At 41.1% G+C, this 15827-nt stretch overlaps 1 protein-coding gene across 11 annotated transcripts in view; it reads left to right on the top strand.

Moving 5' to 3' along the window:
* Positions 1 to 15827, top strand: part of DENND2B (DENN domain containing 2B) — a 174052-nt gene that overhangs the window by 82291 nt on the left and 75934 nt on the right. The window contains exons 1-2 of one of the 11 annotated variants that reach the window (XM_051803871.1): positions 6144 to 6365; positions 8339 to 9782. The exons of 6 other annotated variants lie outside the window; for them this stretch is intronic. In XM_051803871.1, the coding sequence (XP_051659831.1) occupies positions 9115 to 9782 (668 nt within the window). In that variant the 5' untranslated portion in view covers positions 6144 to 6365; positions 8339 to 9114. Of the gene's footprint in view, positions 1 to 6143; positions 6366 to 8338; positions 9783 to 15827 lie in introns of those variants that run through there. 4 more of the 11 variants (XM_051803865.1, XM_051803866.1, XM_051803872.1 and 1 more) reach the window with 4 other exon arrangements.

Below are 15827 nucleotides of genomic sequence, written 5' to 3'. Positions count from 1 at the left end.
AAGGCTTTGTGCTGTGTTTCAGCCTTAAAACTCTGAGATCTGTGATCACTTCCAAAATCAGTCCTAGTCAGGCCAAACTCATTCAGTTTTGCAGCCAGTGTATTTATTTATTTATTTTAAAATGAAATAAATTCTCGATTCACATTAATAAATCCAACTTCGAAATACTTTGTTTCCTTTGAAAGCATTATGTGCTTGTGGCCTGGGCAGAGGACTAGAAATACTTTACCTCAGGAATTGACACCTCCGGAATTCTTCAATAAAAGAATGTGCAGATATGTCTGGTGTTGGGGTTAAGAAGTGCTCTGCTGTCAGTGCTGGAGTGTGGGTGGCAGCTGTTTGCTCTGCTGGTTTGTTCTGAGAGTGCTCTGTTCTCTTCCCTTTCCACAGTAAATTTTTCAGTTCAAAGATGATCTCATGTCTTGAGGAAAACCCATCTCTATAGGGAGAAGTATTGTCTTCACAGAGGCAATGCCTGTGTAGTACTTGTCTCTCATTTAGGGACATCCATTCATGGATGCAACTGTAGTGTCTTCTGCTTGTGTTACCAGATATGTAACAATATGACTTTAAATTAATTTTTATAAATTCAATACTTTTCTATTATGACTCCTAATATAAGAAAAAACCAAACTAAACCAATTCTCCTCATCTCTGTGTTAAACTGTAGGCACTGTCTATATTTATTGTCAGGTAATTCATCCGCATGTGGTCCAGTCTGCCTGCACTGACAGTGAATTACCTTGTGACTCATGCAAAAGAGCTGTGTTCACACCCAGGGTGGATGACTCGAGGGGCAGATAAGGCAGACTGACACTAAACAACTCCCTCCCCATTACTGTGACAGAGCGTGGGGAGGGAGATAACTCTGCATCCACCACGGTGGAGCCCTGATCCTGCTGTAAGAAAAAATATTAGTAGTAAGATAAGCAAAATGTATTGTATTTATGCATTTCATGTGAATATAAATTTAAAAACTATGATATTTATTACATGCCCTGAGTTTTCTGAGTGGAGAGCATCATGAAGAATGCAATAACTTCGAAATCAAAGGATGCATCTTCAGTTCTCTGTGTTGCTCTAAAATAATGATGTTTCGATCTTATTTGAAATTCTAACGTGTACAATTTTCCCACTAACTTTCTGTGTGTGATTGCCATTATCTTATAGCAATTATGATAAATTATTCTCTCACCTCTTACTCTTTATTTGCTTAGTGTGTGGACAGTATTGCTGTGAGTGATAGAAAAGCTGCATCTTTCCCTTGTGGATGGCTGCATTTCAATTACAGGTAAAAGGCTGCATTTAATTAGAGGTGAAAAGTGCTCTTTGCCTGGGCTCTACAGTTAGTTGTATGGTTTAAAAGAGTCTCCTTAAAACATTGGTAATAGATCGCTGTGGAGATCTGTGCTATTCTTCTTAAGCCATACTTAACAGAAAGTTCAGTGGGTTGTTTGGGTGCCAATTCAGTTTGCTTTATAATGGTGTGCTACGGGGGGAAAAAATGCTGGTGTGTTTGCTGCTGCCTCAAGTGTGTGCTGAAATGCTTATCAAAGCATCACAAGAGTGATGTGTCTCGGTGAAAATCTTTCTCTGGAGGAGACATGCAGATATAGATGCAGAAAACAGGAACAGAAAACTGGTTGCTGGTTGTTTACAACTTTTGGGAGATTTGTATGGGGTTTGATAAGTTAGTGGTTTTGTGCATATTTGGGTGTGCAAGTTTTGGTCTTTTTTTTTTCCAATGCATTCTGATGAGGGAGGAGTGAGACCAGCTTGGAAAGGAGAGTGAGTTATGTGTGCATAAAGCAGGAAGCCAAGTCTTCATTTCACATATTTTAAAATAAAAGCTTCAATTGCCCTGTCAGGTGGGCTAAAACATCTCCCAGTTTTCCCAGTCAGAGAAGCCCTGGGGGACTTTGTTAGAGCTCCAAGAGGCCAGTGGTGTGAGTTCAGCTCATGTGCTCTTGACGTGTCCCATCCTCTCTATGCTGCCTGGGCTGGGATCTCTTGGCTCTGCTGCAGGAGAACTCCTGGCAGATGAGTGTGGCTCAAGGCAACGAGGCACTTCACACTGAACTGCTGAGATGGATTTTCCTGCCAAAAGTATTTGTCCATTGCTCAGAAATACTAGAGAGAACACTTCAAGCTCGTCATGAACTTGTGAAACAAAACCTGCAGAAAATGTTTGTTACTTTAGAAAATAATTAAGTTTTAATATTTTGACAGTGAGCTTGAGAATAGGAAGAATAGTGATTTAATAAAATTCTAAGACTAACAATATGCTAAGTTATTGGAGCCATGATGAGACACAGCTTTTTTGTTGTTGTTGTTTAAATCACTGAGGTTTAGAAAACAGTTCAAAGAAACCTCAGCCGAACAACTGTGAAAACTGAATAACTGATGTGAAATCTATTAGTGAGTATTGTACTCCTTTACGAGCAGAAACAGCTTGAACCATGCAGCTGAAAAATTTTTAGCATGTCAGTTCCCAGCAGTGCAAAGTTACATTTGGTTCAGGAGGGAATAAGAGCTGTTATTTACCCTGTACCGCTGGAGGTGCATCAGTTGGGAGGGCACCTACTGTCATCAGGAACAGAAACATCTGCAGTGGGAACAAGTACGAATGCTGGGCCAAATGACCCTGAAACTGGGAAGAGTTTGAATGCGGGGTTTGACTTTATTGCTGTCCTTTATCTCGGCACCGGTGGCCTGCTGATTTCCGACGGTCTGAGGCAGAATGTTCCCCTCCCTCGCACTGCTCAGCAGCGACCTCCGGGTGGCGGATCAGAGGGCATACTGAAAATCCCTGGAAATCACTTAGGCAGGGTTGGAGAAATATCACTGTAAGTACAGTGATCTAGAGACATAAGAGAGGAATGGTTTGTAAGGTGAGATACTAGCTTCTAATTAGATTGAGAGAATTGAACAAATAGACCTACTTTTGGATACATCCTTTTGGCTTCCCCAAAGAGTTGATAGGGGATAGGGAGTTTTACTATTCCATTTCTATTGCTGCTGGTTTGTTTCACTTTAATTTTAGAAATCCACTCAGGAAGAAACATAACTTTATATGCACTTGTCAGTCAAACAAATAACTTTTTCTTAGAGGGAAGTTTTATTAATATATCCCTCCCATTTGTACAGGTTTTTAAGAAAAAAAAACAAACCAATAAACCCTAAAATTTTGATTGAATTTTGCTTCACACAGCTTCAGATCAAGTTGGATTTATTATTACTTGGAGTCTGCAGGAATTTACTGTGGTGAATTACTTTCCATTGTATTATAATTCTCACACTTTGAATGCTTTATGCTTTTATATGCAGCAAATCATACCTTATCATTAAAATTACCTTTCCCCTTCTATTACAGTTTATATTTGCCAAAACCACTGGAAACTGCAACTCTTGCAGTACAAAGACTACTTAGATTAACACTGCAATCTTTATTTGTTTAATCACCATATTTACATTAGTGTACTCAGTGGTACTAAGACCTGAATTAACTTATATATTTTTGCAGAAAACAATTACAATAGCATGATTTTGGAAATATTTCTGATACCTTTCTAGTGCTTTTACTGCAGTAAAAGGTAGTGAATAAAAACAATGAGAAAGATAGATATATGATAAAACACTTAAAGGAGACTTCACCAGTGCACTGTCAGAGAATCAGAGCACAAGTCTTGTGTGAATTTGTTTTTTGGGTGGCGATAAAATGTGGGACAGATGTCCTCAGGGAACATAGCATAGTAGTCAAGTGCATAATATTTTTACATTATAATGCCAATAATTCCATTTTTCTGGAGGAAGTTGTTCTTTGTAATGAAACTCTGTTGCCTTCTGGACCAGGAAGATGCTGGTAATCTCACTGAAAAGACCAACAAAGATGCAAGTCATGAGCACTGCTAATGATATTCCTTGTTCTGTGAATGTCTGGCCATGAGGAGCTGTCTAGGACGCTCATCTCTTTACACTTGAGCTGTTGAGAAGCCATCAGTGTGGGAGAACAATTTCCGTTCTGTGCCCTAATCAGTCCAAATTTGAATCAGTGGTTTAGAAATGAAAGAGTCTGTGTTGTCTTACCAGTTTGCTGCAGTGTTCAGTTATCCTAAAAAGATATTTTCCACTTGGGCAGAACAGAACATTAGAAGAAGAAATAGCAAAATTTGTAAGGAGTGAATTTGAAAGGAAAATCTGAACGTAATGAGACAGATATTGTATGTTTCTTTCCTAATTGGAAAAGAAACATGTATGCTTGGAAAAACAAAGCAAGAAGTGCACCAACTTAGCATCCTCACAGATTTCATTCTTTAAATAGCATAATCACTATTTACCGGGTGCTATTGTGTTATGAAACTGGGAATTAGCTCAGTGCTTGATTCAGTCTCCACACCAAGTGCCATCCTTACATTTGCCCTTGAGGAACACACATTAACAGCAAATGGCCTTTAAAAGCAAAAGAAACTGTAAGATTTTTTTCTGCAAGCAGGAAGATAAGACCTAATGGAAATACACAGGTGCCATTCATATTACTACAATATATACATGCAAAAATGCCCATAGTTCCTGGGAGACTTTTTCAAAACTTTTGTCACGATTCACATCATGCACTCCGAGGTTATTTCCATTTTGGCCAACTCCTGCATATAGAACTGGCGCTGTGCCACAAGGGAATGTGGCTCCCTGGAGCTTTTGAACAACAGGCAGCAATGTGCAGGAATCTGGTAGGATAACTTCAGTGCTGAAAGCACAACTAAATATAACAGTTGGATGTTCCTAATAGTCAAATAGCACATAAAAAATATGAATTAATTTATTGAGTCAACCCATAAAATGATATTGTAGTCAATGGGAATGTCAGTTCCTGTAACAGCCTGATTGGTTTTTTTGGGAGCCTAAATATCTTGCGAGTTTCCCATTATCCAGATATGGGAATTTTGTCCAGAGTGCCCATATGTTGCTCCTGAAGATCTTTGAAAGCAATATTTTTATAAAGAAAATATTTTATGCTTATCATATTAACGATGAGCTTTAATGCAAATGTGTGTTAATATTTTATTATGATGGAGTTGTAGAAAAATGCTGGAGTAAATGACAAGTATTAATTTGTTTTCTTCTCTCCTTAGCTGTAGATAGAAAGTGATAGGTCTGCAAAGCAAGGTGACTTCTTCAGCGTAGGTCATCTACAATACTGTGGCTGTACAGCAAGTACATCTTTGTGACAAACAATTAATAGCAGATAATAGATGGAAATGGTATTTTTCATTTTGAATTCATAGGCTAAAGCTCACCTGGCATCACCATTTCTCAGATGTAAGCTTTTTCCGGGTAACAACATAACTATTTGAACTATGAAAACACAGTTCACTGAGGTGGCAGTAACAGAGAAATGCTTTATGCTCCAAATTTTGCTAGCAAAACCTCACAAGGTCCTTTTCCAGCGAATGCTGGCAGGCAGGTGGAGGGGGCTCCTGTGGGCTGGGCTGGGGCAGTACTGGTGACATTCAGGTGAGGGGAGCGTTGGTTAATCCTCCTGTTATCACAGTGTAGGTGTCTCCAGCTGGCTCCCCTTCTGCATGAGCACCAGGATGCTCAGCCCAGGGAGCAGGGGCAGGGCCGTGTGGCAGCTGAGGCCAAAAGAGGACTTGTCTGTCCAGACAACTGAACAAATACCCAGGAATCAGACTGCTCTCACATGAAACCTCTGCCCCCTTGGTTTGCTGCTGATTTGGGAATTATGTCAACATAGGCAAACAGGGGAGATGGCAGATAGCCTGTGTCCATTCGAAACTGTTGGCAGAGGCCTAAAGGCATTTTAATGTGGATTTTTAACCTCTCCCTTTCCTGTCAAACAGTATGGTCACCCATGTGGACTTCAGGATGCATGCTGAGCCTGGCAGGCTTCCTCACTGTGTCTGTGTGCATGTGGTTTGGTACCTGATACAGCTTTTATGATTTCTTTAGCAACAGGCAGCTGGATTGCCTCTGTTTAGAGGTTCAGGAATTTATTGTAAACTGTTGCTCCCTGCAACTTTAAAACAAAAGCCTGAGAAACACTATTTTTTCCAAGCTGTGGGCTACCAGGAGCAAACTTCTTGCCAAATTTCTCACGCACCGGTGCCTTCAAAGCCAGCATGTGAGATTGCAGAGAAAGGCTTTGCTACTGTTAGCTTTGTTAAACATTAATGTCAGCTTCCTCCCTTTAAGCATACAAAGGGATAGAGCTTTGACAAACACACTCAGGCTGTGTCATTTGCTGCTTGACAAGGGAAGCAGGCAGAGGCTACAGCAAGGCATGCGGGGCTGAAGGAAGAATGCCTACGTCTCCATTCTGTACCTTTCCAGGAGGGAAGAGCTTCTGAGTAAGTCTGGGTAGGCTGAAGTGACAGCAGTGGTGGACAGCTGTGTGCTTGTCAGAGGCTTGGCATTTCCCATAACCAGTTTTGCAGGAGGGGGACTTTCTGCTCGTAGGCAGGAACTCAATACCAGCCTTCTGCTTGCTGAAGGTAGCTATAGGACTGGCTTTAATTGCCAGAGTATGCAGCTCTGGTGTAGGACTAGCAACTTGGTGGACTAAAACTCATTTTTACAGCCCTTCTCTTCCCCTCCTCCTGCTATCCCTCTTGCTCTCAGACAGAACCTGATCTCTCTGCATGGCTAAATGCCTGTTTCTTGTCTAGTTTGATGAGATTCCATTTTTTCCTCTTTAATTCTTAAAGGTGATTTTTAAGTTATGCAGCAGTAATCATACTATGCATTTGCCCTCATCATGCCATTGCCCTCAGATATGCCTTTGGATGAGGAATGAGGAATGACACACTTTGTTCTGGCACACTTGGGATGCATACTTTGGATATACTAAGCTGGATTTGGTTTTATTGTATAGAAAGTGTTAGTCCATTAGAGAGAGGCCACAGTTGTTTACACCTAGGCTGAATATTACTGTACTTTTCTAACTGCTGGCTAATTGCTGAGATGGAAACGCGGTGTAACATGCAGTGCTGCTGGCACATTTTTGTGTGTTGTGTTGGTTTTGATGCCTGGTTTCAGGGTTTTTTGGTGATTTGTTTGTTGGTTGTTTTTTTTTTTTTTTATAATATACTTTCTGGGTTATGAGACAGCTTGCATTTTTTTTCCACTGAATAAATACCAGAAGTCACAGGTTTGTGCTTTTTAGGAAAAAATCATTATTGTGGGTCAAACTCTGTGAGGTTCTGAGGGGTGTAACTTAGGTTAGAATCTGTGCTTCAATTTGTTGATTCAAAGACTCATTATTTGAGAGCCCGTGGATTACTGTAAGGAGTTTGTTGATAGTATCGTAGTCTTTGGAGAGCAAATATTGTCACAGCTGATGAGCTTATAAATGTCACTAGTTGGTTTTTCTTGCTGCCGTATACACAGGTGTTGGTATTGCCTCGCTTGCGCCACAGCATTTTCCTTTTCTTCCTGCTTTGCCTGATGCTATCTGTGTAGCTTCCTGTAGTGACATGAAGCTTATTTTTGGTTCTGTCCTGGAAGGAAAGGATGGGTGACAGGAGAAATATCTATTTCCTTTTAGTTGCTCTAAGTTAAAGTTTAGTTGCCCTAAATTAAGTAAAACTTGCAGTTTCTTATTACTGTGCAGCATTCCTGTTGCACGTCAGTGGTAGCAAAACATTATCATTGTTAGGGTTATGATACATACAAATTCTCTTATAAGAAGTAAAAAGTAAAGTGAAAAGTAAAAATGTATTGACCAGCTCCTTATAAAACCTAATAGGCCAACAGAAGGGTGTAAAACTAAATCCACAGTTTTATAAGAAGCCAAGGTCTTGTGAGAATGAAATGTTTATAAAGGATATATAAATCCCCCAGATGATATCCTGATTCCAAATTTAGGCTTGAGATCCCACAGCCCTTGTAGGTGTGGTGATGAAATCTGGTCTGGGAGGCTCATTTCAGCTGGATGAGTAATAGACACGTTTACGTTACCCTTGATCACAGTGAAGACAGTAATGGGGAGTGTCTTTCCCTGACCTAACTCTGCTCCCGATGACGGTTATGGGCAGCAAAAAGCAGAGAGAAGCCAATGTCTGAATCTTTTGGAAAGTTTCCTTTAGATCATGTTTCTGAATATTGGTGTGGGCAGTGCTCGAGTACTGGCTGATTGTTCTTTTGTTAATATTCAGTGAAACTGAATTAGGGCCAGATGTAGCCCTTGGTCAAGTTAAATTTGGCCTTGTCTGGACTCTTAGGTAAATAAGCATGATAGCAACAAGCATTGCAAGTCACAGCTTGGCTTTTTTTCCTTTTTCTTTCTTTCTTCTTTTTTTTTTTTTTCATTTTTCTTTTTCAGTTTATGTGTGTATGCCAACAGATTGGGGAATAAATAGATCAAGGAGTTTTTCAAAGCTGCATTCAACTAAAAAAAACCCCAACAACTCTTGTTAAGCCAATTTTTTTCGCATGATGCTCAGTAGTGGATATGCCCAACACATTTCCTCACTTTCCTGGCTTGTTTAGCTAAATGAATAGAATGAAACATACAGTAACCAGTCAGATATAGCGGTATAATTTAATTTTCAATGGAAATGCTTTTAGATGAAACTTTGTTCTTTGTAAGTGTACATTTGCACCAGGTCAATGCCTTAAATCTTCCTGCAATACGTTTTGCATCAGTTTGCATCTTTAGTAACTTCTCTTTAGTAAGTCATGATTTATGCCAGAAGAAAATCTAACCCTGATGCATAGATATTTAAAGAAAGTGAATAAGAGGGAATGAAAAAAAATTCAAGCAAAGTATGTTATTTCTTCTTAATCTGAATAAATCCATTACACTGGCAAGGTTTTGGAAGCAGAGAGGCTACAGAGGTGGTTTCTGTGACAAGCTGCTGGAAGCTTCCCCCCATGTCTGACAGAGCCAATGCCAGATGGCTCCAAGATGGACTTGCTGCTGGGCAAGGCCGAGCCCATCAGTGGTGGTGGCAGCGCCTCTGGGATGATGTATTTAAGGGGGGAAACATTTACTGCGCAGGAGCAAATGCAGCCAGAGAAGAGAAGAGTGAGAATATGTGAGAGAAACAGCCCTGCAGGCACCAAGGTCAGTGCAGAAAGAGGGGGAGGAGGTGCTCCATGAGCCAGAGTAGAGATTCCCCTGCAGCCTGTGGGGAAGCAGGCTCTGTCCTTGCAGGAGGACATGGAGGTCCATGGGGATGCAGACATCCACCTGCAGCCCATGGAGGACCCCATGCCAGAGCAGGTGGGTGCCCAAAGGAGACTGTGACCCCGTGGGAAGCCTATGCTGGAGCAGGGTCCTGGAAAGACCTGTGGACTTGTGGAGAGAGGAGCCCACTCTGGAGCAGGTTTGCTGTCAGGACCTGGGATCTTGGGGGGAACGCACGCTGGAGCAGGCTATTCCTGAAGAACTGCACCCTTTGGAAGGGACCCACACTGGAGCAGTTAATGAAGAACTGCAACCTTGGGAAGGAACCACCTTGGAGAAGTTTGTGGAGAGTTGTCTCCCGGGGGAGAGACCCCATGCCAGACCAAGGGAAGAGTATAACTGTCTCCCAAGACCCCATGCCAGAGCAGGGGAAGAGTGTAACTGTTTCCCATGGGAGCGAACCCATGCCGGAGCAGGAGAAGAGTGTAACTATCTCCTGTGGGAGAGACCCCATGCCGGAGGAGGAGAAGAGCGAGAGGAGTCCTCCCCTTGAGGAGGAAGGAGCGGCAGAAACAGCGTGTGATGAACTGACTGCAGTCCCAACTCCCGAGGACCCAATGCTGCTGGCGGAAAAGAGGTAGAGAAAATTGGGAGTAAAGTTGAGCCCAGAAAGTAGGGCGGGGTGGAGGGAATGGTGTTTTTAAGGTTTTATTTCTCATTATCCTACTCATATTTGATTGATAATTAGTTACTCACCTTTTTCCCCCAAATGATGTTAGTGTAATTGGTGAAGAATCGCTTCCTGTCCTTATCTCGACCCGTGAGCTTTTTACTATGTTTCTCTCCCCTGTCCAACTCAGGAGGGGGAGTGGCAGAGCAGCTTTGGTGGGCATCTGGCATCCAACCACATCTATGCACACTGGAAAGTGTACCAAGGGTCATGTTTGTCATCATAGCTGGAATTTATTTTGCATTCCATAAGGTCAGAGCCTCTAAAGAAAATTATGATGATAAGAGAGGCTGGGGGTGTAAACTTTGAAATCTTTCCTCCAGATACAGGGTGCAGCCTCCAAAGAAGAGACATGTTGTATACTCAACATGTACGGGGTAGACTTTTAATCTGTGTATTTTATGTTATTTTATCTGTAGTTATGATCCTTTGCTCCTCTCACCATGGAGACTCCAAAACATGGAGTGTATCTGTGCAAGTCAGGCAGTGCAGCTGTGGTCTGTGGTATAGGTTTGCCTGGTCTGTACACAATGGTATGAGGGATATCAGCTCACTTATAGGTCAGTATAAGTCATGGCAGGCAGTGGCAGCTTCTGAAATGCTGTTTGTACTCTCAGTCTGTCCTGATACAGAAGCTGTGCTGCAAGTCTGTACTAGCTATTGCTTCTGAACATATCCAATATTACATATCACCTGAGCATGTATTTGTAGTATTTGAGAAAGCAGAGAGTGTCTGTGTGTTTCCTTCTCTCTGCCTTGCTTTGGCACCTTAATGTCATCTTTCACTTAGCAACTGTTCCTTCTCTTTTCTGCTTTTTCAGGTGCTGAAAAAAAATCCTGCATCTGACTTTTTTTTTTCCTTTCAGTTGTTTACATAAAAGCCATGTGTTGTGAGAGATATTATTAGTGCTTCTTACAAAAGAAAAAAAAGTGTAGCTTTTGGTAGGAAAACTGTTTTGACCGTTTTCAAAGGTTGTAATGACTGTCAGTGTATGGGTGAGAGACAGACAACTGTCGGGGTGCAATTGCATAACTAAGTGACTGGAAAGTTCACAGAGGATGGTAATACCCTTGATTGTGTTGGAAAAATAGTCCGAATTTGAGGCACAGAGGTCTTTGGAGACCTAGGCAGGTGGAAATTCACTCTTCTAAGGGACAAAGGAGAAGGGTAAAACTTCATTTTATAAGTTAAAGATGAAGAACAAGGGCGCATTTCTCTAGTCATATCACTGTAAGAGTAATATAGTAACAAACAAAAAGCTGTCAGACTGCTTCACCCATGTTTTAGAAACATGCACAGAAAGTGCCCTTCAGGGAACAGATAAGCTTTCTTAGCGTGGTGTGCTGATATTATGCCATTGCTTCAGCTTTTTGCTTATGGAGGAGAAGTTTGCAGAAAGTTAAACTGGGTGGCTGTAGCTGTCTTGACAGGAGAATGGCACCCAGTTGCTGGCCAGAGATGAGACCCCTCAGAGACCTGAGCACTCCTTAGACAGAGTTTGAAGTCAGAATTAGTCTTTCTCTTCCCCTGCCTCAGACAGTCCATGTTACTCCTGTCTGACCTTCACAAGGCATGAGCTTCAATTGCATGGCAGTAAGACAAGGTTGGGTCTGATCAGCTGTATCCAAACAGGGCTGATGTTGGGGTTGTTCTGGATTCACAGAGATAATGTAGGAGCTTCTGTTCTTCTGGGATCTTAAAATTTATTTTATTTTGGTTTGCTTTCGATTTTATTTCCTATGTGGTGCAGTAACTCCAGGAGCAGCACAGACATTCTCAGATCTTTTCAATCACTTTGGTGTTATCCTGTGTGACATACTGTATTTTCTCCAGATGTCTCAGGCCTCACACTTCCTGAATTGTGATACTGGTAGTTGAAATGATGATAGAAATTAAGAATGCCTGTTTCATAGCAGGTAGATGAATAATTGCTTTCAGCTTTATAACCTTCACTTCTAGGATGCTTTCTCACTGTGTTAAATAAACTACTTTACAAACCCAGAAAACTGGAAAAAAGAAATCTTTACAGAAAGACCTCACTGGACCTCTGCAGCACACTGGGGACCAGAGCTAAGCTGAGGGGAAGGAAAATGGTGGATACTGGTAGGAAAGGCAAACGAAAAACTTTATTCTGAAAGTGACTTCTCTGAGTGGATGAGATTAAAAAGGTTTGTTAAAGATGGGATGGAGTCCTGAATTCCTATTATTTTCCCGTTCCTATTAGGTGTTTATTCTTGGGTCTATTTGATGAGGTTTTATGTGACCTAGAGGTTGATTTATATGTGAAGCAGGGAAAGCAGACTTGGCTGTATCCTGTACTAGTGTGCAGCCAGGACTTGGGACTTTTTTACTTCCAGTTCGGTTATTTTCTTTCTGGGTATAGAGTATTTCAGTAAAGCATACAGTGACCTTGTAAGGTTTTCTGACTTGTCAGAGCAGAAAAGGAATGAGCCTATTTTACAACAACTTTTCCAAACCAGAATTCCAGACTTGGATGTTGCCAAATGCAGAATGCCCTCAGATATCTTAAAAACTAAGCATCACAGTTCACAGAAGTAATTTTTAACCCTTCCCAAATTGTGTGCATGTAAACATAGAAAACTTGGAAAGCTTTGGCAGAATTAGTTCCACAGAGTTTATTGCTCTGATATTCCAGGGCAGATAAACAAGCATGTTGAAAAATCACCTGTGCTTTTAAGAAGCAAACTGAGAGCTTCTATGTGCACCAGGGTTTTGAACAGTCAGCGTGTTTAGACATGCTGTTAAAGAACAAGTTTCAAGGACTGGCAGTTCTTAAATAGACAAATAAGGGTTTGTGCATTCTGCTTGGTTTAAGAAAATGCCATCACTTGCTGTGTTGCCACTCCCTCTCCAACAGAACTCCCAAGGCCTTAAGAAATCAGGTGAGACTAAAACATGCTGAGCTGATTCCAGAACATAATAAAAACAGGTCACAGTGGAGCTATAACAGTGGAAATATCTACAAGTTATGGGAAAAGGCTAACTGTAAGAGAGGAATCAATTTTTCATCTTTGAACTGTGTTTTTTAGGGAGAAAATGAGAGATGGTCCTATAAAGCTGTGCACTGTACTTTGGTGGAAAAGAGAGAATGGCTTACTCTGACACTTCAGTTCTTGCATTTTGATTTTCTTTTTTTTTTTTTTGCAGTCAGCTTCTTATCACTGTGATGGAAGGTACAGCACAGGCTCATTGATCTTTGCCTTGGGTATTCATTTGTGTCTGGACAGCGAGGGTGAAAAAGGTTTAAATGTGATTTAGAAATGGTTTTAAAACCATCCTGCGCTTGCCTTGTAACAGAGCAGAAGATTGCCATAAATCTAGGGTGGCAGGGAATCTAGCCCTCTCAGTCTAGAAACTTGGAAACTTCTTGGCAAAGGCATGTACCTAGAGCATGCTGATTGATCACATTTTATTTTACAGTCATTTGTCATCGTCAGATTTGTCTTGCTATCTTTGCTTTAGAGATCCAGTCTAATGTCAAGTATTTAGGATCTGACTCATCAGCGTTGATTTCTTTGCCCTTTTTTTGTACAGTTGTAGAGCACAGTTGCCACTTCACATAATTTACTTTGGCAGAATGATTCCTGCATTCCTTTTGCTTCTGAGCCATAAAAACAGAGTTTAGCTGCAGTCAGCTGCAATTGTGTGTACTTCTCTTCATGAACTCCCTGTAAAGATCCAGAGCCCCAGAGGGGTGTTAAGGCAGGAATTCATCACAGCACCCCCACAAATGTCCCACAATTGTCACTAACTTGGTACTACCTTGGAGCACAGAAACTGGAGCTTTTAAAAACCACACACAGAACTTGTTCTTTTCTTTTTATTTCACAGTCCTGATGTCCTGTAATTTTGAAACTAGCTCTGATATGGTTTCGTTTTTTGTTTAAATGGAAAGTATCAAAATCCCTTGAGGGGAAAAAATTCAGAAGTACAAACAGAAAAATAATTGGTGTTTCTATTTTTGTTCTATCTTTAAACATTCTCTGATTTGTTGTCTGCTTTGATTTTATTGCCTCATTCTCCAAGTGCTGGGACTTTTCCATCACTACACATGTTCATGAGAGTGAGCCTATTTCAAACAGTCTTATAATGCAAATACACTTTTCAGTTTAGAAAGTTTCTGTCTTGTTTTTGTCACAATCCCAAAGTCAACAATAATGGGAGGATGTTATCTGGAATGCAGATTTTTGGGGATTTTGAGCCACACTCCTGGTGAGAGCTCAAAAAACATAAAGGGTCTGGTGGAAGAGAGCTTGTTCTGTAACCACTTACATCACTTTCCTTCCCAAGTCAGAGGCAAGATATGACAAGTACTGCTTGCTTCATTCCCAAGTTGAATCAGCTCAAAAACCACCTTCTTACTGTGTGCCCAGCACTTGAGTGTGAAAAGTTCACCTCCTTTGCTCACCATAAGCTCTTACTTAGATTTAAGATAATTAAATATAATCTGTAATTATCTACTTGAGTTATGTAGAAAATTAAAATGCTATGTGCTGTGAGAGCACAGAATATACTATAATAAAAAAGCTTACTGCCAAATGAAAGTGGATTTAAAATCAGAAGTGCAGGGGGTCCCTTTGCTTTGCAAAGGGTGATTTGCAGTGATTTGCAGTGATTTGCAGTGATTTGCAGCAGTCACTGTTATTGCCTGCCTGTCCCCTCTGGTGAGAATGTAGCTGGGGGTGAGGAAATGAAAGGAAATGGCACATTGTCACAAGCAAATAATGCTGAATCTTTGCTGCTCTGTCCAGTGGTTTGTTCCATAACTCATCTCGAAGTGCAACCAAACCACTGATTGCTAGTGTTTGAGAGCAAAAAAGTGGACTTCTCCTAGTTCTTTGGAGGAAAGCATAGAGGAAATTTGTTCCTAGTTCTTGTATAGAGAGAGGAAGAGGGAATTTTTTGAGAAGTGTCCTTCATCATTGCTTCAATCAAGTGCTTGAAGGCTTTTTGGTCTGCTTTGAGTTACTCTGCCTTTTTTGCATCTGAAGAGGTGCCACTGGGAGATTGCTGTCCTGCAGTAGTGTGTTCAGTTTTTGTTTGTGCAAAACTATTGATTCTTAGTGGGAGCTTTCCCAAGCATCTCTGACAGAGGTAGAAGAGGCTTCTCTGTTTGTTTACTGGGTGATTTCCTGGCAGCAGTGCCCTTAGGGTGGTGTGAAAATGTACTAGTTGCAAGCAGCTGCTGGTACTGAACCTTTGCAAAAGTGCTTCTTTTGTCCAGGTCACAGAAGTGATGGGATGTAAACACTGGTTCTGGTTTGAGTTTGTGTTGATCTCCTCTGCCTATTATGTCAAATCAAGTGGGAGTTTGATATAAATGGATATTATAGTGAGCCATTACATCTGTTCTCAGCACAGTGCATCAAAATGCATGTGGTGCACTTGCTTGCAGTTGACAGGTGAGCAGAGTGTGCTTCCCTCTCACTTTGCCTTGCTCTGGGAACGATAGGTTCCAGTATTTGTACTCACAGTGGCTGGCATGAAGTAGGAGCTGCTCCTTACTCAAGGGATCTTTCTGGGTTGACCAACCGCTCTCTTGCAGTCTGACAGCACAAAGCTCTGCTTTTGGTGGACATGATCTTGCTTGGTTCAAAAAATGTCCATCCTCATTTTTGTTTTGGCCTTCTGAATTATGGGTAGAAGTAGGGAAGAATATGATCCATTTTTAATTTGAGTACAAAAATGCAAGTACAGCTTTTTAATGTGGTGAGAAGTTAGGCTTGCATGGGAGAAAATACCCTTTTGAAAATCCAAGAATCCAATAAGTTATATATTGTTCTCCAAGTTTCATATTTCACTTGCCCTTCAACTATTTGGAGGTGTATACTACTTGAAGATCTGGACGTAAATAAGCTCACCTTACTCACAATAAAATCCCCAGGATTTAGGGGTTTTTCAACATTCAGTTACAAAGACGATTTCAGTTT

This window comes from Manacus candei, unplaced genomic scaffold (genome assembly GCF_025592945.1).
Source record: "Manacus candei isolate 608988 ecotype Guabito, Panama unplaced genomic scaffold, ASM2559294v1 h1tg000060l, whole genome shotgun sequence".
In the NCBI taxonomy this organism is placed as follows: domain Eukaryota; kingdom Metazoa; phylum Chordata; class Aves; order Passeriformes; family Pipridae; genus Manacus; species Manacus candei.
The sequence above is the reverse complement of the archived record's forward strand: the minus strand, read 5'-3'. Positions and strand labels throughout refer to the sequence as shown.